At 49.9% G+C, this 22,918-nt stretch overlaps 1 protein-coding gene across 1 annotated transcript in view; it reads left to right on the top strand.

Annotated features, from left to right (window-relative positions):
* The first annotated feature begins 10,311 nt into the window (after window positions 1–10,311).
* PTK7 (protein tyrosine kinase 7 (inactive)) overlaps window positions 10,312–22,918 on the top strand; it is a 108,195-nt gene continuing 95,588 nt past the window's right edge. Inside the window, exon 1 of the mRNA XM_030558148.1 lies at window positions 10,312–10,367. Within this exon, the coding sequence (XP_030414008.1) occupies window positions 10,328–10,367 (40 nt within the window). The 5' untranslated portion in view covers window positions 10,312–10,327. The remainder of the gene's footprint in view (window positions 10,368–22,918) is intronic.

The raw sequence follows: 22,918 nt of genomic DNA, 5'->3' as shown, positions 1-22,918 counted from the left end.
GCCCCACGTCACCAGCAGGGCTTGGGCCCTTTAGATCCACTCCACTGACGACAGCCACTTGAGCTAACAGTCACTGCTAGTAATAGTAGGTTGTCATCCTCCATGTGGACCAGCACTAGCAGGGGATTCGACCACTTTTGCTGGTGGGTTTCAGACATTTGCTGACAGCGGAGGACTGGTGAGACTCAAGGATTAGAAGGGGAGTGGTCTCTAGTAAGCACAGCTTGTACCCGTTCCACCCACCCTCACCCCAAAGCCTGGCTCCTGCCCCATCCTCTTCCTGCTCCTCCTCCTCCTCCCCCAGCCTTAGTTCACTGGCCCAGCCCCTTTCTCCTTGCCCAGCTGGTCCTAGTCGCCCTCTCCGGGCTTGCTGGCCGTTTCCCACTTACCCTGTAAGAGGCTGGCTCACCCCTTACAGGCTGGAGGGCTGGGGCTGGGGCTGGGGCTGGCCTCCTGGGATTACAGACGAAGGTAGCCTGCATTGAATCAGGGACTGCCCTTCAGCCAGCAGCAGGTGGCTGCAAGGGAGAGGGCAGATGAGGAATGGCTTTTGCAGGGTGGACCCTGGAATCAGGGGAGTTGCCCCAGGCCAAGCAAGGGTGAGACTGCAAAGGCCCCAGGCACGAAGGCCCAGGAAGGGGAAGAGAAACCATGTGCGGATTTAGGACCTGATACGGGTATTTTCAGGGCTGGTGGCAGGGTGGCTTGTACTACTAAATCCACGCCTGAAGGAGGAGTATTTTTGACCAAGAAAAAATCCTGAGTGAAGTTTTATTTTAACACTCCCAGAAGGAAAACCGAGGCAGGCTACTTGGACCATAATCCTAGGCTATGAGGTGGGCATGGGAGGGGGCTGGTCCACTACACCCACCCTCACAGTCTGTGCCCCTCTCTACACCTAGTCCCAATGACCTTGTGCGGCCAGTCACAGTCCTCCCTCCCACTCCGGCTGATCTACCTAGCCTCTTTGCCTGTCCCATATTGGTTTCCAACCCTTGTATCCATCCCTGGGATCCTCCAATCTCAGTCTCTCTCCACCACCTCCCAGCCAGTCCCAGGTCTCTTGCACCCCAGCTGTTCGTCAGATCTCTCTCTCCTTGCTCCAGATCTCCCTGCTCATTTCTAGTCGCAGTCTCTTTGTGCAGCCAAGTCTGCCCCACTACTCCCTGGCTGATCTCGGTGTCAGCTCCCAGTATTCCTTCCCACCCTCACCCCATTTCCCTCACTGGCTCCCAGCCTCCCCCACCTCCCCTCCCAGTCTCTCTCCTTTCCCTCCCCCTGGTCTGGCTTTTGTCCCCTCTGCATTGAAATCAGATGCCTTCCTGCTCCCTGGGTGCCAGCAGGGGAGGGCACAGAGTGCACAGGAGAGACAGGTTCGCTGCTTTCAGATCCTGGCAGGGCCTGGCCCCCCTGCAGCTCGGAGCAGCCACTACCGGGAAAGCCCTGCTGAGAGGCCCAGAGCTATGGGTTAGCGCATGGCCAGGTGCTGTCTGGGCAGCACCAGGTGCTGTGAGGATGGAGCGTGCTCAGTGGCGACAGAATCCTTGAGGAGTTTAGCTGCTAAACTCTAGCAAGTTCCTAAGGAGCGTGTGTGAGCTGGGCTGGGTCGAAGCCAGAGCTTGGCCAGATTTTCATAACGATGGTAAAAGCGTCCCCCCGCCACTCCACCCGCCAACTTTCCCTCTGCTTTGGAGCAGGGATTGAATGACAGCTGGTCAAAGAGACCACCAGCATTTTTTGACATGGGCAAAACAATGTGTTTTTCCCCTTCGCCTCATGCTTGGAAATGCCTGAACCATTCTGGCTCATTTGCCAAAACGAAAAAGCGCAGCAGGAGGCAGGTACCCAGCATGCAGAGTTCACCCCACGTAGTTACCTAGCAATGTGATCAGCAACTGGAAAGAGGGGCTTAGAATGGGAAGGGGTAGGCAGCCTTCATGGCAGGTGCCCCTGCCAGCAATGAATATTTCCGAGGTGAACTCAGGCCCCCATTCTGCAGGGCAGAGTACATACACGTAGTAAGAGAGAGCTTGCAGCCTGTTTGACAAGGGGTGGGAGGGTAAACTGAGGCATGTGCTGGGGAAGTGACTTGGCCAAGGCCCACAGCAGCCCTGTGCAGAGCTGGGCTCAGCACACAGGTCTGCTGAGTCCCAGCCCAGTGCGCTCTACCCAGGGGTGGTGCTGCCTCTCCTGAGCCCTGCCCTTTCCCTGGCATGAGGCGCTCCTCTGGCTGTCATCCCCGGAGGAGCCTGGCTTTGTTTTTCCAGCTGTCTGAAGGGCTGAGCTGCACCCAAGTCTGTATCTGGCATGGGGCCTCAGGCGTAGTGCTGGGTGTGGTGAGAGGGTTTGAGCTCTCACCAGCTTTGCTCTCAAAGGACTAGTCCTTATTTGAACCTTCTCTTGATGGGGGTGGGGAAGGATGGTCCCTGACCTGTTTGCTAACAGTCGCTACACCTGCCAGAGCCGGTGGCTGTGTACTGCGTGGGCAGGGTGGGAGCTTGTCGCCTGGCCCCGTCTGCTTACAAACGCCTGACGTCATTGTGAAAGGCTCTCCCTTCTGCCAGGGTGCGCGCGGGACTCGGCTCCCTGCCCTGGGTTGCATGGCCAGCCTGCAGAAATGGATCCTGCTCCCAGTAAGTGCCCTGGCACTGGCTGTGGTTCCAAGGTCCAGCCCTCCTCCCTGCTATGGCCTGTTTGAGCTGTGTTTCAATTGGGCAGTGCAGGAATACAGAGAAAATGGGGTTTTACTGTTCAAATCTGTTCAAACACTGTAAAATGCAGAGTTAAGGTGATACTTCCCACCCCCCAACCTTAACTCGGCCCCTCTGGTCCCTACCCTCATGTGTCCCCTCGGGCTGGCAGGACCTTACCCCTCCCTCAGCCTCGTTGCCCTGGGTGTTCTGTGCCAAGCAGCAGCAAGCCCTGCACAGAGCACAGCAAGGGGCTGGTGGGGTGCTGAGCTGGGCACAGAGAGGGTGGCAGGTCTGTTTAGGGGTGGGCATGGTGGTGTGATGTCCCCAGGTCCTATTGCCATCCCCACAGGGGCACAGTTAAGGAGGTGTGGTTGCATTGTGCGGAGAGGGTTGAGAAGCTGCCCTTTTCCAGGCCCAGTGCTCCCCCATTGGGGTAAAACTTGGGGGAGCACAGCTACTGCATCTGGTATTGGAATTAGATTCATAGACTTTTAAGGCCAGAAGGGACCATCATGATCATCTAGTCTAACCTCCTGCACACTGCAGGCCACCGACCCTCACCTGCCCACTCCTGTAATAGACCCCTAACCTCTGGCAGAGTTACTGAAGTCCTCAAATCATGATTTCAAGACTACAAGTTACAGAGAATCCTCCATTTACACTGCTCCCCTGGGGAGGCTGTGCCAGAACTTCACTCTGATGGTTAGAAACATTTGCCTAATTTCAAGCCTAAACTTGTTGATGGCCAATTTATAGCCATTTGGTTTTGTGTCCACATTCACACTTAACTCCTCTCCTTCCCTGGTATTTATCCCTCTGATGTATTTCTAGAGAGCGATCACATCTCCCCTCAGCCTGCGTTTGGTTACAGTAAACAAGCCAAGCTCTTCCAGTCTCCTCTCGTAAGACAGGTTTTCTATTCCCTGATCATCCTGGTAGCCCTTCTCTGCACCTGTTCCAGTTTAAATTAATCTTTCTTAAACCTGGGAGACCAGAACTGCAGACAGTATTCCAGGTGAGGTCTCACCTTTTATAGTGGTACTAACACTTCCCTGTCTCTACTGGAAATATCTCGCCTGATGCAGCCTAGACCCACATTAGCCTTTTCCACAGCTGCATCACACTGGTAGATCCTGTGATCTACTAATACACCCAGGTCTTTCTCCTCCTCTGTCACTTCCAGTTGATACGTCCCCAGCTTATAACGAAAATTCTTGTTGTTAATCCCTAAGTGCATGACCTTGGACTCTGCACTATTAAATTTCATCCCATTTCTACTACAGTTTTCAAGGTCTTTCGTATCTTTTTGTATGGTATTCCCGTCCTCCTTCATATTGGACATACCTCCCAACTTCCTGTCATCTGCAGATTTTATTAGCACACTCCCACTTTTTGTGCCAAGGTCATTAAGACTGGTCCCAAGACAGGTCCTTGAGGAACTCCTCTAGTAACCCCTCTCCAGCCTGACAGTTCACCTCTCAGTATGATCATTGTAATCTCTCTTTAACCAGTTCCCTATCCGCCTTTCAGGGCTCATATTAATCCCCAACTTCTCCAACTGAATTAATAATTTCCCATGTGGAACTGTATTAATTGCCTTACTGAAATCCACGTGGATTAGATCAACTGCATTTCCTTTGTCTAAAAAATCAATTATCTTCTCAAAGAAAGAGATCATGTTGGTCTGGCATGATCTACCTTTGTAAAACCATATTGAATTTTATTCCAGTAATTATTTACCACTATGTCCTTAACTACCTTCTCCTCCAAAATTTGTTCCAAGACCTTGCATGCAATTGAGGTAAAATTAACGGGCCTGCAGTTTGGAAATGGCAGAATCATCCAGGATAATGCAGAAAAGGCAGCGGAGGGGTTCAATAAATATTTCAGTTCCGTATCTGGGAGAACCATGATGTAGTCATATAATCTGATAATGCGCTTTCTGTTCCACTAGTATCCCAGGAGGATGTTAAACAGCAGCTATAAAGTTAGATGGTTTTAAATCAGCAGGTCCAGACAGCTTTCAGCAAAGAGCTTTAAAGGAGCTGGCTGAGGAGCTTGCTAGACTGTTACTGTTGGTTTGGAACACGAAGGAAGATTCAGAACACTGGAGGACAGCTAATGTTGTGGCAGTATTTAAAATGGGTAAATGGGATGACACCGATCCTGAGCAAGATAATGGAGTAGCTGATACGGGACTCAATTAATAAAGAATTAAAGGAGTGTAAAATAATTCATGCCAATCAACTCGGGTTCACGGAAAGTAGATCCTGTCAGCCTAACAGGAGATGTTTTTTGATGAGATTACAAGTTTGGTTGATAAAGGTGATCGTGTTGCTGTAAGCTAGTTAGACTTCTGGAAGGCCTTTGACTTGGTGCCGCACGACATTTTGATTAAAACAACTAGAAAGATATAAAATGAACAGAGAAGACATTACATGGATTGAAACTGGCTAACTAGTAGGTTGCGAAATATAACTGCAAATCACTGAACAGGTCTGTTTCTAGTGGGGTCCTGCAGGGATTGGTTCCTGGCCCTATGGGATTTAACAATATTATCAAGGACCTGGAAGAAAAGAAAATTATCACAGAGGCAGTTTGCAGATGTCCCACAACTTGAGGGAATGGTAACTAATGAAGAGGGCAGGTCACTGATTCAGAATGAACTGGATCACTTGGTAAGCTGGCTGCAAGTGAACAATCTGTCTGAATACAGCTGATGGAAAATGGGTACATCTGGGAACAAAGATTTGGCCACACTTACAGGATGGGGGCCTCTAGCCTGGGAAGAAGTGATGGAAACAAGAGTGGGGGCTGTGATGGATAATCAGTTGAACATGAGCTCCCAACGTGACACTGTGGCCAAAATGGCTAATGTGATCCAGGGATGCGTAAATGGGAATTTTCAGGGGGAGCAGAGAGGATCTATTGCCTCTGTATTTGGCACCGGTGTGATGGCTGCTGTGCAGCTCTGTTTCCTTTTCTGCAGAATGGGAAGACAGATCTTGCCTTGCCCTGTGGGAGGGATACGTGGATATGGTTACTAATAGAAGTGAAGGGTACAGACATGTTAGCAGCAGCCTGTGGAAGCTGAGACTTGCACTCATATATCTCTGGCTTCCAGCCCGGTGCACCTTCCCCTCGGCTACCTTGTGAGGGAGGGGCTCTCTCTCTCCCCCTCTTTCTGCCTGCTTGCAGCAGTCCAGCAAACCAAAAAAAAGGACAAGCTCCATCCCTTTTGAGTTATCCAGTAAATCTCAGCAGTGGCATCCCAGCCACATCCCTTTTCCAGGGATCTTACCCATTGCTTTCTCCATCTTTGTGCAAAGAAGCATTCTAAGGTTAATATTTTCAAATGCTGTTTTTGGAATGCTGTATCTCAAGAACCCCTTGATTGAGTGGCCCCAAATTTCCTCCACAGACTCTACCCCAGGCTCCAAACTGGTATTTAAATTTTCAGACAGATCTGACTCTGCCTGTGGATTTTTGAGCCGTTTAAAGATTTGTCCTTAAGCAGAAATGCGGATGCAGCCTTCACTTCCGACTGGCTCCGTGTTGCTCCATAAAGCACAATAAGTAAAGAACAGGACAGTGCCGTGTGCTATGAAGTTAAGAACAGGGAAATGGGCACAATGGCATGAGACTACCAGGCTTTGGCAAGAGTAAAGCTCCCATGCCACCAATCCAGCAAAGGAACCCTCCTGCTGAGGAACCCTCCTGCTCTGGGCCCTGGGCGGTGACCTCAGGCATCTTTCCCAGTTCTATTTTCTAGGCCTTGTTTAAGCTCCCAAATTTGTAAGCAGACCTGAGGTAGCTTGGGTACTCACTCTGTCTGGGTAGTTAGCTCCGCACCCTGATAAGAAGCCTCTGGCATACTATGCTATTGAGAGGTGTGGTATAAAACCCAGCTTGGAGCGGAGATCTAGCTGCTCCATCATGAAGATTGCAACAGCATTTCTCTTCAAAGCCCAATTTTCAAACTCCTCTACATGCTCAGTCAGATCTGCTTGAAATCTGGCATGCCAGTTCAAGGACCAGGGAAGCGTTTGTGGTGAAAACTTGGCAGTGTTGGGTCAAAAAGTTCCTGAGATACAAATCTCCTCAAATGACTTTTCGTTGTTTACATTTAAAATTTCTTACAATGTTTTCTGCTCCAACGTGGAAAATCTACTTGAAACCTACATCCCTGAGTTGCTCCTACTTATCTCGAGGTCTGGTATCCAGGCGGAGTGCCTAGCACTTTGGTTCTTATCCTCTAGCGCAGTGTATTGGACTGCTCCCGCCTTAGAAAGACTGACGGTGCAGACGCCAACTTCTAGTGCTGGGACTCACAGAAGTGATCACAGCAGCTGCCAGTGTTGCCAGCTCTCATGATTCTGTCAAGAGTCTCACGATAATTCTTGTTTTTCCTAAAGCCCCAGCTCCTGGAGTCAAGTGGAGATGTGATTATTTCAACTTTCATTTTTAAAGAAAAAGAAAATTTCTAGCCCCTGTGGCTGTGAAGAAAGCTGCAAAATGTGATCCTAGTCCACCTAAAGGCTCAAAAAGCAGCAGGCAAATAAAAACATCAAATCTTGTATTTTTACATAATCTCATGATTTAAAAGCCAATCTCATGATTTCTGGTGAGCCCGAGTCATGCTTTTTGAACATTTGGGGTTGTCAATACTACATCTCTGACTGTCACAGAAAGACTAACAGCAGTTTGGGGAAGACAATGGGTGCTTTAGCCACCAATGAAACAGGCCATCACTTTAAGAACACTGCCCTGCTCCACAGATGAGGGCTAGGGGAGAGGAGTGTGGTGCATGGGCCGTACTCTGATACTTCCTTGGAGTGTATAGGAGACAACTAAACTTTGTGTTTACTCTCTTATGTTTGCAATGATCTCTGACATGCCAGCCAGGCACAAAAGGGTGCCCGAGAGGGCCCAGAGCAGACTGTGGGGAGGAAAGGGTACTATCACTGAGGGGGGAATGGTGGGCACGAGGCAGTGAGGGCCAGTGGGGTAGGAGCTGATGCAGGGGCCACAGCGAGGTTTTTGTTCCCATGAGGAATGCCTTTGCACTTTTGCTGGGTGGATGTATAGGTTGTGGTGGGAGAACAGTCAGGAATAGTGTGGCGGAAGTGGGCAATGACGGAGCTGTTCCAGGGTGGGTGCTCAGGTCAAGCGCAGTCTTTTGCTCACTGGGAAATCTCTAGGAGGAGGTGAATGCAAATTCACCCCCACAACTCCGTTGTTATGCAAACCCCAAGCTTTTGGAAGCTATGGCCGGGAGAAGGGACCATTGTCTAGTCATCACCTATTCCCACCATGTAAAGATCAAAGGCCCAAGCTGTAGACAGGAAAGAGTAACCTATTCAGGGGTGTACGTGTGCAGGGACCCAGGCCTTGGCTAGGCTACGCCTACTGTATGAGATGCAGAGGTGAGCTACAGACACTGGAGATAATCTTAAATTGTTACACTTTATAAAGGACACCCCAGAAATCTGGCAAACACATAAACAATATGAAGTAACATCAACTATTTGCTTAGGAAAATAATCAACCGTAAATGACCATCACACAAATGTAACTGTGACACTCTAAGGACCTTTCCCAGCCCTGAAGTAAAGCTGTGTGTGGCCAGAAAGTGTGTCCCTCTCACCAACAGTAGCTGGTCCAGTAAAAGATATTCCCTCCCCCACCTTGTCTATCACAATAAAAGAAACCTGTCAACAAGGTGTTGGGCCACCCCAAGAAGGAATCAGCTCCTGCTCTCCCTGGCTGCAAAGTCCAGTCTTATGCCTAATGTCCCTCCTTCGTCTCTCTCTGGCCTGCACCTCTGTCCAGCAGGTCTGCCCATAAGCAACAGCTCCTCACTTGAAGGGCCACACCAGTTCCCCAGGTGCCCAAACTGTGTTTCCTCTGTCAGTGCCCCAATGGTCAACCTCCCTAGTGCTACACTTTGTGGGATAGCTCAGTGGTTTGAGCATTGGCCACTTAGGGATCTGGGGCAAAAATCAGTATTTGGTCCTGCTAGTGAAGGCAGGGGGCTGGACTCAATGACCTTTCAAGGTCCCTTCCAGTTCTAGGAGATTGGTATCTTTCCAATTATGTATTTATTTTGTGCTCTGTGCATGCCTACAGCCCTTCACAGTCCAGCTTCCTCTGGCCAAACCCCTTTGTAGCCAGCACTACCTTCTGTAACTGCCGTCCGGCTTCCCCCCTGGGCAGTTCCTGAGCCTCCCCCCAGCTCCAGCCACTCTCTCGCCTTTCTCTGCCCCCCGGCAGCATTCTGAGCTGCTGCAGCACACCCACCTCTCTTGGTGGAAAGTACAGCAGGTGCTAGCGCTGGGGCCAGGGGTTTTAGACTTAGTCTGAGCTAAGGTGGTTATGGATGTGCAGTCACTGGGAGAACCCCTGTGGGGTTGGAAAGACTGACTCCTACGCGAGCCCCTGGTGCAGCTGAGGGGACGTCTGGTAAGTGTTCCACCGTCGGCGTCAGCTCTCTGATTGTTTTCCCCGTAATGCTTTCACCGTTCAGATACGTGTGCTTGCTTAGAAAGAGCTGTGTTATAACTCACCTGTCGGTAAGGATGCTGCTCCCAGCCTCGGAGGAGACAGCGGAGGGCAGACCCTGGTCTGGCTTACTGGGGTATCAGAAGATCAGTGCAGCCTGCTCAGACCCTGGGCACGAGGGCACGAGATGCAGGCTCTGCCCCAGGGAGTGATGGCTGGGAGCCAGGAGTCCAGAGCAGGTGCCCTCCAGGGAGCAAGTGGGTGCTGATGCCCTGATCTGGCCGTGGGTGGTGGCAGCGCACTGAGTGCCGGGGCGGGGGGAGTTGGTGTGTCCAGCCAGGCCAGGGTAAGTGGGGGGGGGTCTGTTGCTTAGGGTGGGGCCCATGGGGGGGTCAGTTGCTAAGGGGAGGAGCTGGGGTGGGGTGAGTCACTGGGGGCAGGGTCCTGTGGGAGGAGGGGTGAGTTACTAAGGGGCAGTCGCTAAGGGGTGGGGCTGGAGGTGGAGCTGGGGGGGTCAGTTGCTAGGAGAGGGTCTGGGGAGGGAGGGAGTCAATAGGTAAGGGACGGGATTGGGGTGGGGGTTAGTTGCTAGGGGAGGGAGGAGGGAAATGTGTTGCTAAGGGGAATGGCCAGAGGATGGACCAGGGGTGTCAGTTGCTAGGGGAGGAGCCAGCGTGACCGTCAGCCCCTATGGGGCGGGATCAGTTGCTAAGGGAGGAGCCAGGATGACGTCAGAGCTTTGGGGGCGTGATCAGATGCTAGAGGCGGGGCCGGCTGGAGTCTGTAGGGATGGGCTGGGGTTGGGGGCGGGATCAGTTGCTAGGGGAGGAGCCGGGCCGCGGTCCGGTAGCCAAGAGGCAGGGTTGGGGGTGGGGTCAGCTGCTAGGGGAGGGACGAGATCTGTCGCTAAGGGGCGGGGCCGGAGAGCAGTTGCTAGGTGACGGCCAGGCGGTGGGGGAGGGGATCCGCGTTCCAGAGGGGGTCGCGGCGCCTCCCCGGGGTCAGGGGTCGTGGCGCTGATCAGGGCGGTTTCCGGTGCGGACCCCCCCCGCCGGAAGCCCCTCCTGTGCGGGGCGGAGCGGGGCGGGCGGCAGCATGGAGTGAGCGCGGCGGCGCGGACCCGGCGGGCTGCGATGGAGGCGGCGCGGGGGCTCTGGCTGCTGCTGCTGCTCGGTGAGTGCGGGGCGGCCGGGCCGGGCCAGGACCTCCAGGGGCGGCCGGTTCTTCTCCCGGCTCCGAGCCGGGCCCGAGACTGGGGTCACTGGGGGAGCCCAGGCCGGCGGGAGCGGGTCTCTCCCCCGCGGCGGTGGATCCAGCCCGGCCCGCGGGAGGCTGTTCCCCGGGCCGGGTGCCTGGATTGTTCCCTTCTCCCCGGGAGCGCGCTGCGGCTCCCCCGGGTCTCTCCCCGGGCCGGGTGCCTGGATTTTTCCCTTCTCCCCGGGTCTCCCCACAGCCCGGCCCGCGGGAGGCTGTTCCCCGGTCGGGTGCCTGGATTGTTCCCTTCTCCCCGGGAGCGCGCTGCGGCTCCCCCGGGTCGCTCCCCAGCCCGGCCCGCGGGAGGCTGTTCCCCGGGCCGGGTGCCTGGATTGTTCCCTTCTCCCGGGGAGCGCGCTGCGGCTCCCCCGGGTCTCTCCCCGGGCCGGGTGCCTGGATTGTTCCCTTCCCCCCGGGAAGGCTGTTCCCCGGGCCGGGTGCCTGGATTGTTCCCTTCCCCCCGGGAGCGCGCTGCGGCTCCCCCGGGTCTCCCCCGAGCCCGGCCCGCGGGAGGCTGTTCCCCGGGCCGGGTGCCTGGATTGTTCCCTTCCCCCCGGGAGCGCGCTGCGGCTCCCCCGGGTCTCTCCCCGGGCCGGGTGCCTGGATTGTTCCCTTCTCCCCGGGTCTCCCCCCAGCCCGGCCCGCGGGAGGCTGTTCCCCGGTCGGGTGCCTGGATTGTTCCCTTCTCCCCGGGAGCGCGCTGCGGCTCCCCCGGGTCGCTCCCCAGCCCGGCCCGCGGGAGGCTGTTCCCCGGGCCGGGTGCATGGATTGTTCCCTTCTCCCCGGGAGCGCGCTGCGGCTCCCCCGGGTCTCCCCCCAGCCCGGCCCGCGGGAGGCTGTTCCAGGGGCCGGGTGCCTGGATTGTTCCCTTCCCCCGGGTCGCTCCCCAGCCGTTTGCTGCTTAGCGTGAAGAGCTTCTCGTTAGCAAGCAGCACTTCGCCGGTGACCTCGCTCGGTGGGTGCAATTGACGTTGCTCTGCCCGTTTCTGGTGACGAGGTGTGTGTTGTGGGCTGGGAACCATTCTTGTGGCTCTTTCCAAATGTCCCGCATCCTTTGGGAAGTGTGGCCAGCGGAACTGTTCCCTGCCTCATGCACGGAGAGAACAGCTCCCTGCGCTGTCCTTTGTCCCCGGTTAGTTCATACGGGCCCGGATCACCGTAACCCTTTTGGCCACATTGCTCTGGAGCTCATGTTCAGCTGGTTCCGCCAGTCCTTTTCAGTGCCAGCTCTCCTGCCTGCTCCTTTCCCTCTGTCCCGGCCCTCCCCGTTAATGGGGAGTCCTTCAGCTGAGCACAGGCCTGCAAAGCAGTGGGAACCCAGGGGCATGGAATGCTCCCTAAGAGCACTAGGCTAAAGACCGAAAGGAAGCCGTGTGGCCACTTGTGAAAAAGACTTGCTTTTTTGTCCCCTTCACCCAGTGTTACTGCTTGATGCAGGATGGCTGTGTGCCCTGGAAACAATCGTTTCAAGCTGTATCTGCTTTAATAAAAATCTTTTAGATCTTGCAATTTGGAACTTCGTTCTAAACTAGCAAGACCTGAAGTGAGAGTAGAGGGAGTTGGGTTTAGCTGGCATGTTTTTAGGATTTGAAATGTGTATTATGGTCAGGTAACTCTCCCCTCTTGAATTTCGCCCCCCTGGATCCCTACCCTGACATGTCCATAAGAGAGGTGCCAGCCTCTTACCCTCCGTTAGCTTCTGTATAAAGTGCGATCTCTGCAAACCAGCAGCAAGTACTCCTGGGTCAGAGGTGCTGTGCCTGTTGGCTGTGTGAACAGGAGTGCTGTGTTGGATGGAGGTGGGCACAGAGAGTGGGAGGGTAAGGTACTGGATATTCCCAGGTCCTGTTGCTATTTCCCCAAGGGCAGCAGTAAGGTGGTGTGATTGTGATATGTAGGAAGTGTCCTGTAGCTCTGCATTTTCTAACAATTTTGGTTTGCTTTTCCTTGTAAGAGGACCTTAACTCAGCGTTTCATGGTTTTCCAGACTTTAAGTTTTGGGAAGGAAACTCTAATATTCTAGAAGGGCTTGAGGAGCACAGGGCTGTCTTGACTGCCAGCAAATTTAATTCCACAGTGGCTAAGCTTTTTGCTTGTGACGCTTAGTTATAACCACAAGCATAGTTTTGAAAGTGAGGAAATTAGAAGGCTGTTATTGGGGGCGGGAATCTAAGCATGAATCTGGAAATACTTAGCTTTATAGCGTGTGGTGATCCTGGCAGAGTATTTCCAGACTCTTCAGTGCTTATGTTATTTGGATGACCCAGGCAGCTTTTGTTTTTTTAATATCTGCAGCGTTCTAATGTGTGAGTTAAGTTGTCAAATTATTTATTTTAACACACTGTGAAATGTGCATTAGAGAGAATTAATATATTTTTGGAGGTATGTTTCCAATACCAATGATATAATTTTATTTGTACTTTCCAGTGGGGGTCTGGCAGAGTTCATCACAAGAGTCCATTAAGGAAATTAAGTAGTCCCAGGGTGAGAGGCAAAGTTCTATCCTATTAGAAAGCAGTGATAAGAAATCAGAGGAATAAATGGCCAACTTTCACTGTAGTAAAAGGTTACTAGTGTGGTGCTCCAAAAGCCTGTACTAGGATCAGTGTGTAATAAATACACAAACTGCATAAAAACACCGGCGTTAAGAGAACATGAAAGTTGCAAAGTAAACATGGAAAAGCTAGGAAATGCCAAAATTAAGGTCCGCTGAGAGTCTTAAATTGGTCCCTTCGTGCATATGCATTATGATTCCATCTTTAATTACATGATCACATCCTATTTTTTTCCACAGGACAGATTGCTCAGGGAATGAATTAGGGTTGTGCATTGTGTAGTGAATGAAACTTGCCTGTTAGGAGCTCTGCTTCATTTGTTGCAAATTGGAAGGTATGTGGTGAATGAATCGGGGAACTGCAGGAAGAAAAAGGATCGCCTCATGCTAAAGACAAGTTGAATGCTGCCCTGGATTCTATCCCTGCCTCTGCCACAGAGTTTCTGTATGATACCGGGCAAGTCACAAATGAAAACTTTCACAGATGGCCACTAAGTGTTCCCCATTTTCAGAGTATCCATCTTGAGCCACCTGGGATCTGATCTGCAGAAGTGCTGAATGCTCACACTTCCAACTGAAAGCAATGGGAGCTGTGTTCTGAACAAAGAAAGTGCTACACAATGCTACTGTGAGAAATCCAGTGCCTAGGTGTGTCAAATTGCACACCCATGTTAGTGGATACTTATGACCTTAATCTCTCTGTGCCTCAGTCCCCCACCTGTATAATGGGGATAATTACATATATATCTCCTCTCACAGGGGTGTTGTGAAGATTTTGTGAAGCACTCAGACACTGTAGTGATGAGCACCATAGAAAAGCCCTTGAGGAGACTAAGCTGTATTCAGAGCAGGGGTTGAATAGTGTGTAAAGAGAAGCACAGTCAGGAAAGTAACTGAAATTCTTCCCTCATGGATTGTATTTTCTAAAAGGACAACCTACCTAATTCTCAATTACTGAGGGACAATCTCCACTCATTGGTGTATTTTGCTTTCCATCACCACTTTTGTACAACTTTTCATGAGGGATGTACCCGAGTATTCAGATTCTAATATCTAAACCGTATTGTTAAATCTAGTCACCTACATTTGGGTTATTGCTAACAACGTACTCTATGTATCATCTGACTTTTAAAAAAATCTGTTCTTATCGAATAAGGTCTGGGGCCAATTAAATCAGCACCATCCATCCTGTGTGTGGAATGAGGTATTTGGCATGTCACCATGCAGTTGAAGGCTGTATCATAATACATACGCACAAGGCAGTATACGTTGGCAACCTTAATTCTGGCCTTTTCCAGCTTTTGATTCTGCAGACTTAAGATGTTAACATTTTTTGTATGAAACTTCTTATATTTTTTAAAAAACTTAAAACTTGAAGTAACAAATTTAGGATTCAGAAGAGGATTATGTTCATATGGAGGACAATACCTAATTATATTAGGTAACTAATAGATAATCCCTCCTGCTTCATAGCATAATGTAGGTTCTAACTGATAGGGGTAAGAAGAAACTTGCTCTGTGGACAGGTTATTCCACAGTTACCCAGTTGGAGTGTGTTCTTGTACCTTCCTCTAGCTAAACCACCAGCTAAAGACTACTGTTGGAGACAGGGCAGATGGGTCCTGCTCTGATCTGACAGTGCCTTCCCCGCCAGATTAATTAGTAATTAAGATCTGATGAACAGTCCAGTCTGTAACAATGGGAGCAACCAGATGTGAGCGGAGAGACCAGCAACTGGAGCCCTTGGAAATGTCAGGACTCCAGCAACCGCCAGTGCTTTTAAATGCTCAATCGGAAAAGTTTGGTAACCACCTCCTGTTGCTGGTTTTAAATGTTACTTTAAGAGCTGCTATTTACATTCTTCCAGTAAGTAGCTAATGCAGTGTGGGGCTGTATTAAGTATCTGAAATATTTAAGTACTAGGCTCTTTCTTCAAACAGGAAAGAGTGGCAAGAAGCCACGCATGCAACAGGATAACTGCGACAAGAGTACAGTGAAGATTCGGGGCTTGTCTACATCACAAAGTTGCAGCGCTGGTGAGGGGGTTACAGCGCTGCAACTTAGGAGGTGTACACATCTGCAGGGCATCGCCAGCGCTGCAACTCCCTGTTTGCAGCGCTGGCCGTACTCCCATTTTGTCTCGGGTGTAGAGGATCCAGCGCTGGTAATCAAGTGTAGACACTTACCAGCGCTTTTCTTGACCTCCGTGTAATAAGCAGGTATCCCAGCATACCTGAGGAAGCCTCTCTGGTAATCAAGCAGGTCTCCTTCCCCGCGGTTTGCTCCGGTGTTGTCCGAACCCCCCCCCCCCAGCGGGTCTCCTTCCCCGCGGTTTGCAGGGGGGTTCGGGGAACGCGAGAGCAAACCGCGGGGAAGCAGGTCTCCTTCCCCGGTTTGCTCTCGCGTTCCCCGAACCCCCGAGCAAGCAGGTCTCCTTCCCCACGGTTTGCAGGGGGGTTCAGGGAACGCGAGAGCAAACCGCGGGGAAGGAGACCTGCTTGCTTGGGGGTTCGGGGAACGCGAGAGCAAACCGCGGGGAAGCAGGTCTCCTTCCCTGGTTTGCTCTCGCGTTCCCCGAACCCCCCTTGAAGCCGCCCAACAGCGCTGCAGTGTGGCCACATCTAACACCACTTGCAGTGCTGGTTGCTGTAAGTGTGGCCACTCTGCAGCGCTGGCCCTATACAGCTGTACTAATACAGCTGTAACAACCAGCGCTGCAAAATTGTAGATGTAGACATACCCTCAGCTGGTATGATTAGTTACCTCACAGTGCCGCGACCTGAGCATTGTGGGTGGAATACCAGGGGCTTTTGAAATAAATGAGCTGTGAAGTTGTAAAAGCAGCCGTTCTCCCTGCAGGAACTTGCACTGGGTTGAGGCTTGAGTATATTGCCTGCTTGTTCGTGCAAATTGCATTCTTTGTGCGGTGATCCCTTTGTTGTCTGGCAAGGTAGGGGCTGTGTCTTTTTATTTGATCAGGAAAGCAGCCATCACACTTGTGGGCACTGTACATATAGTGAAAAGGGTGACATTAAATGGTCTGCAAAGGTTACACGCTGAAGCACTCTCTCTGAAGCTGGCACTTCACAGCTCAAATTTGTATTGCTTTATCAAGTTTAGCAGGAGGAATTGAAAAGAATTACTAAGGATGCATGGTAGGCAGGTGCCTAAAACACTGATTAACACAATCCTCCTTGTGCTGTCCCCAAGCTTTATGCTTTGCAGAGACCTCTGAGTGTGCTTCATGAATAAAAATTACTTCATACATGGGGCCTCAGAAAGCAAAGTCTTCGTGTTGCTGGAGAGTTTGATTAGTGAAATGCAAGGCACACATTTATAATGCACAAATAGTATTCATGCAGTGATAAGATAATACAGTAAAATCACACAGGAAATATGGCAGTTAAGGCAACAGCTGCATTACCTTGATCCCATAAGACATACGGTGTGTCCCGGTATGTGCTCCATAGCATAAATAAGAATGTATTTATATAGTTAACAAGAAACAAAGTAATAGAAATTGCAGATTTGTAGTGGAATCAAGTTAGTGTTCCTGCTGGGACTCTGAACTCTTGTGTTTACTGGCTGTTTTGTGACTGACTTGCATGTTCAGCATTATATTACCATAGGGGGTTTTTTTGCATGTAATTTACTTGCTTTCATCCATCTTTAAGGCCAGAAGGGACTACGGGGACCATCTAGTCTGACCTCGTGTGAAATATAGGTCGTAGAATTTCACCAGGTGGTTCCCATGGCAAGGCCTTAACTTGCCGTGAAGGCTAAGCTAGAGTTTACTCTGATTTCAAGCAAGGGTCAGTGCCTGTGGTGCAGATTGTGACTTTATCTGGCCATACTAGAGGAGTGACCTGGGGCAGCTCTGCTGGTGGCTGTCATGGGGGCGCATCCCTTGCATAGACAAGGCCTAGCTCTCCGTCCTTGAAATTAGCCCAGTACCAGCCCCTGACTTGGCACCCTGCTTAGGCTGGGGAGGGGAGTACTTGTGATGTCACGAAGGGGAGGGGCTTCAGCAGGCTCTGATAAGTCTTAGCTGAGTGTGTGGAGAGTGTCAGATTCTATTTTTGATTGGCAATTAAAAACTACTTAGTGGCAGTACAGGGTGGGGTGGTTCAGGTCCATCTCCCCAAGCCCTTAACAGCCTGGAAATAACAAGAAGGAAGACTTATGCATTCCTTGCCACCTTCACATCACCTACAGCGCTGTCAATAACACACTCCAGTGCTCCAGAAGGCTTTCATTTCCATCCCCCAAGATACCCAAAAGCAATATGTGCCCAGCTTCATCAAACGTGTCCTGTCCAGCAAGGCATTAACAGATTGGCACGTCTGACTGTACGTATCATGTGCATTTGGAAAGTTATTCTGCCTTAATGCTGCTGAGGTCACTGTTAAGGTTTTATGTGAGTCTTTACAGCTTCTGCTGAAAAGCCAGGCTCTCAAGTTAAGACCTGTCAGACTGTCATCCTCTGTGCATTGGTGACAGAGGGGCTCACCACATAGGTACTGACTTAACACCCATAACCCTTGAGTGTAACATGCTATGTATTAGTCAGCAGTGGAACAGTGGTGGTCATGAATCCTGAACCCTGTCCCTGGTGATGAGAGGGCTGTGGGTAATAGTAGCTAGGGATGGGGTAATCCCAGCGGGTTTAGTCACTCTGGAAGGCATTTGGTGCAGTGGATATGACTGGAATTTGTCGTGTTAGGAAGAGCTTTCTAACTCTAAGGATGGTTAGGCACTGGAACAGGTTACCACAGAGACTGGGAAATTTCTATCATTGGAGGTGTTTAAGAACAGGTTGGACCAAACACCTGTCAAAGGTGGTCTAGGTTTACTTGGTCCTGCCTCAGTGCCCAGGGTCTTGTTTAGATGATGTCTTGAGATCTCTTCCAGCCCTGCCTTTGTATGATTCTATGTTAGAAACCTGGGTTATGGGCCTGAAGTGATCTTGCATAAGCTCGCTGCTAGCTTCTTTTTAAAGTGGTGTTCAGTGGCATTTCTGGTGTGGCCATAGTAAATTGCTTGGGAATTTAAACAGAAGAGATGAGATTTTAATGCCTGCTTTGCTGGTGTTTGTGCTGCTTGTCATCCGATTCTGCAGGTTTGCTTTGCCGCTATGTCTAAAGTTGCAAAATGCTCTGTAGATGCTCTTGATGTATAAGTGATATTGTAAGTCTCATCAAACCATCATGAAAACTTCCAATAATGCTCAGTGTTTATTTTATGTGATTTGGCTTGTGCCATTAAAAAACTTTTCAATGAAAATCTCATTGAAAGTTGCTGGTAAATTGAACTCTAAGTAACACAACCTGGAGTATGGAGTTGGGACCAGCACCTCTGTAATCCCATGGATAGGGGTATACACTTAGGCCTGTGTACGACCATCAGTCCGTCACAGATCCCCCACTGTGATGTCAGTGGGAAGTTTGCCCAAACCTCAAGAGTAGAATCTGGTCCTTACATATTGACTGCATTTTAGTTACCATGATTTATTCAGCACCTGATTGTCTAACTTAGCAGTGCTTAGTAGGAAGCATTCTTGCCAGCATCACTGTTTGTCTGCCCTTTGCTTGTCCTTTGTCTCCTCTTTCCTGCTCTCTGCATCTTCAGATTTTCTTCCTCATGGCCCCTCCCAACTTCTATCCCTGTTTTGTTTTCCTCCCGCTCCCTTCCTGTTTTCATCTGCTCAGATTCTCAGTGCTTTAGAGGTCTCACCTTAGTGAGATGAATGGGATGGAGGGAGTTCTTGCCTTAAAGAAGAAGGATGGAGTGTTGGCCAGGGTGTGGGGAGACCTGAGTTCGGTTTCCTGCTCCACGGCTGGCTGCCTGTGTGATCTTGGACAAATCTCTGTGCCTTGGTCCCTGTTTGAGAGTTGGGGACAATGGCACCGTCCTCAGAGGTTGTGGATGATAAATGCATTAAAGGTTGAGATGTGCAGACACTGTGGTGATGGGGAATGGAGAGATCATTGCCCCTCTGTGAGCCAGTATTTCACCCTGTCCGTAGATCTGGGAAACCAATGCTGATGTGCGGCACTTCGATCTCGCATTTTGAAGGCTTTCCTTAGAACCGGGAGCAATAGAAGCTGGCCCTTTGAAATAAAAGCTCAGATTCTCTACCCCCTATATGTGCTGTGTGACTCTCAGATCCATGAATCCCACCTTGTTTAAATTTGCTTCTCCAGTGAAGCCATTCAGGGAAAACCCACTGCAGATAAACATTTTGGGTAAAAACCAAAAACATAACCCCACTGAAACTTACGTTCTACCCTGTGTTATTTCAACAGCCAAAAGTGTATGTCTACAGGGCAAACAAAGCCAAAAATCCACCTTGTGACAGCGAGTCTCAGAGCCCAGGTCAGCTGTCTCAGGCTTGCTCTATGGAGCTAAAAGTTGCAGTGCAGATGTTCCTGCTTGGGCGGGAGCCGGGCTCTGTGGTGGTGCCCCCCCTGCAAACATCTACACTGCAATCTTTAGCCCCTTAGCATGAGCCCAAGTGAGTTGATCCGGGCTCCGAGACTGTCTGCCTCAGGTTCTTTCCTGCAGTGTAGACGTACCGTTAGGTGATTCAGAGACGTAGACGAGGGTACCTTTTTTATGGGGCTCAGAGTTCGAACTCAGCCCTGGTGCATCATGTGGCAAACAGTAAGGAGGATGTGTGGGGAGTAAGGACAAGGGTCCCAGCAAGACAGTCATTCAGGTCAAGCCAAAGGGGGGTTCAGATATAAAAATGAGACCCAAGTTACAAGTAGTAAAATGACTTTTTTGTAGCCATCCCTGCAGATGAGCACTCCGGCAGAGACGTGGCGAGTTAGCTTGGCCTTTCGCCTATGTGCTCCAGTTCTCCTGGCCGCCTGTTGAGTTGGGTTTGTGTGTGTTTGTGTCTGATGGAGCTGGGGGAGGCTGCCCAGAGAAATGCAGCGAAACTGAGAAGCTCAGTAACGCGCTATAAAAAGCCTCTGCAATTCACAATGCTGTGAGAGATCTCCAGTGTTAAGAATCGAAAGCAGGTTTTGCTCCTTCCCCGGAGGACGTTTGCAGTACCCCCTCCGTGTTCCCCTGTCCCCTTTGGCTGGGCATCTCTTCTCTAGCTGCTGCTCTCTTCTTCAGACCAATGGAACCTCCCTTTCCTGTTCCGTTCTCTCCTCTTCCCCCCCGCCCCGTGGGGCTCCCTTGCCATATCCAGAGCTAAACTGTATCAGTCACCTGACTGGTAAGTGCCTCTCTGGGCAGGTCCTGGATAAAGGAGCTACCTAATGAATAGGAGCATGGAACGCTTCTTACGCTCAGCTGCCTCTTCCTCCCTGCAGGTGTATGAGCCCAGGCACCCTTCTTTCCCTCTGGTCGGTGAGCCATTCAGGCCTGCTTCACAAGGCTCCTGTGCGTGCACCTGTGTGTCGAAGTGTTTTGTTACCCTCTCAAACAGCTCTGGATTTTTGTTGCAAGATAATCAACTCCTTTAAATACTGCCTTTGGGAAATATGCACTTCCTTCTCGTCTGTTCCTTGAAGAGGAAATACATTAATATACAGTAGTCCTGGTCTGTTTATGCTACAGGGCTTGGTGTTTGCATAAAGCTAAACGTGTCGGAGGGGGGTAACATTGCATGTCTGATGGAATGGTATTCAGCGTTCCAGCTTTACTCTTCATGTGTAATGAGCTGTGATTGGGCACTGCTATTGGACTGGAAATAACGTGCAATTTGGAGGCAGCATGCACAAAATGCAGCTTTGTTTAACTAATTAGCGCCGAAATTGCTGACTGGCTCACAGCAGCCTGGGAATCTGGTTTTAGTGCTCAGAACCTGACAGAGCTCTGACTGGAAGCTCTTCATTCTCCTAAGAACGGCCGTGCTGGGGCAGACCAATGGTCTAGCTATCCCAGTATCCTGTCTTCTCACGGTGGCCGGTGCCAGATGCTTCACAGGGAATGAACAGAATTATTGTGTGATCCATCCCCTGTCATCCAGTCCCTGCTTCTGGTAGTCAGGGGCTTAGGGACACCCAGAGCATGAGATTGCATCTCTGACAACCTTGGCTAATAAGGTCCATCAGTGGTTATCCTCCATGAAGTTAGTGAATTGTTTTTTGAACCCAGTTATACTTTTGGCTTTCCAGCATGAGTTGGAGCTTTCCTGGCAAGGAGTTCCACAGGTTGACTCTACGTTGTGTGCAGGAATATTTCCTTTTGTTTGATTTTAGACCTGCTTCCTATTAATTTAGTTGGGTGACCACTGGTTCATGTGTTATGTGAAGGAGTAAATAACACTTTCCTGGTCACTTTCTCCAAATTATTCATGATTTTATAGACCTCTGTCGTATCTCCCCTTAGTCATCTCTCTTCTAAGCTGTACAATTCCAGTCTCTCTAATCTCTCTTCATATAGAAGCTGCTCAATACCCCTAATCATTTTCATTGCCTTTGTACCTTTTGCAGTTCTAGTATCTTCTTTGAGACTGGGTGACCAGAACTGCAGGCAATATTCAAGGTGTGGGCATACCATGGATTTTTATAGTGGCATTATGATATTTTCTGTTTTATCTGTCCCTTGCCTGATGGTTTCTAACACTGTTAGCTTTTTTGACTGCCAGTACATATTTAGCAGGTATTTTCAGAGAACTATCCATGATAACTTCAAGATCTTTCTTGAGTGGTAACAGCTAATTTAGACCCCATCGTTTTGTATGTGTAATTAGGATTATGTTTTCCAGTGTGCATTATTTTGCATTTATCAACATTGAATTTCATTTGCCATTTTGTTGCCCCATCATTTAGTGGTGTGAGATCCCTTTGTAACTCTTCAGTCTGCTTTAGATTTAACTATTGTCAGTAACTTTGTATCATCTGCAAATTTTGCCACCTCACCGGTTACCCCTTTTTCCAGATTATTTATGAATATGTTGAACAGCACCGGTCCCCATACAAATCCCTTGGGCACGTTCCTATTTACCTTTCTCCAGTCTGAAAACTAATTTTTTTCCTTCCTTTTGTTTCCTTTCTTTTAACCAGTTACTGATCCATGAGAGGAACCTTCCTTCTTATCCCATGACAGCTTACTTTGCTGAAAAGCATTTGGTGAGGGACTTTTGTCAAAGGCTTTTTGAAAGTCCAAGTACACTATATTGATGAGATATCCTTGTCCACGTATTTTTCTGATCATCCACAAACAATTCTACTGGTTAGAGAGGCATGATTTTCCTTTACAAAAGCTGTGCTGTCTCTTCCCTGACAAACTTGCAAAATCTCTTGTAAACAGGCCTCAGTATTTCATCAACTTGCTCATAAATCTTGTACTGTCATAAGCACAGTCACGCTGCATTTCATGGCTGGGCTTTTTTCTCATTTTGGGCCAAAGAAGACAATTATTGATGTTTGTGTCGGTCTGCTAAAGTTCTGTTCTAAATGTATTCTTTGTATTTGTTTGTGTGCTGCCTGCTCGCTAACTGCAGTATTTGTGAGATTGTCCCATGTGCACACTTGAAGCCATTGTAAATGTAGATCCAAACTTCAGCTTTTTGTGACCGCTTTAATAGGAAGGCTGACCTTAAATACAGAATTTATTTGGTGGTGATCAGTCTCATAGGTCCCAGAGAGAGAGTTTCTCCATTGTTCCTTTCCTGACTGAAGAGCTGTCACCCAACAGCAGTTGAGCGTGCTCAATAAAGAGGGACTGTCATGTTGGAGGAAGTGTTGGATTTGGAGGAAGTGTTGGATTGGACAGATCATTCCACCTTCCTCTTCTCACTTTCCCTCTTTTAGTTACTGAAGTAACTTGGATTTGATCTGCCAGCCTAGCCTCTTTGGTTAGATCTTGTCATCTTTCCCACGATGGCAGACTCTGGCATGCCAGATATGAATTACTAGCAAAGCAATTATGGCCCAAGTCAATTTCTTCTGTA

This window comes from Gopherus evgoodei, chromosome 3 (genome assembly GCF_007399415.2).
Source record: "Gopherus evgoodei ecotype Sinaloan lineage chromosome 3, rGopEvg1_v1.p, whole genome shotgun sequence".
NCBI classification, from domain to species: Eukaryota; Metazoa; Chordata; order Testudines; family Testudinidae; genus Gopherus; species Gopherus evgoodei.
This window is presented reverse-complemented; position numbering and strand designations above follow the sequence as displayed.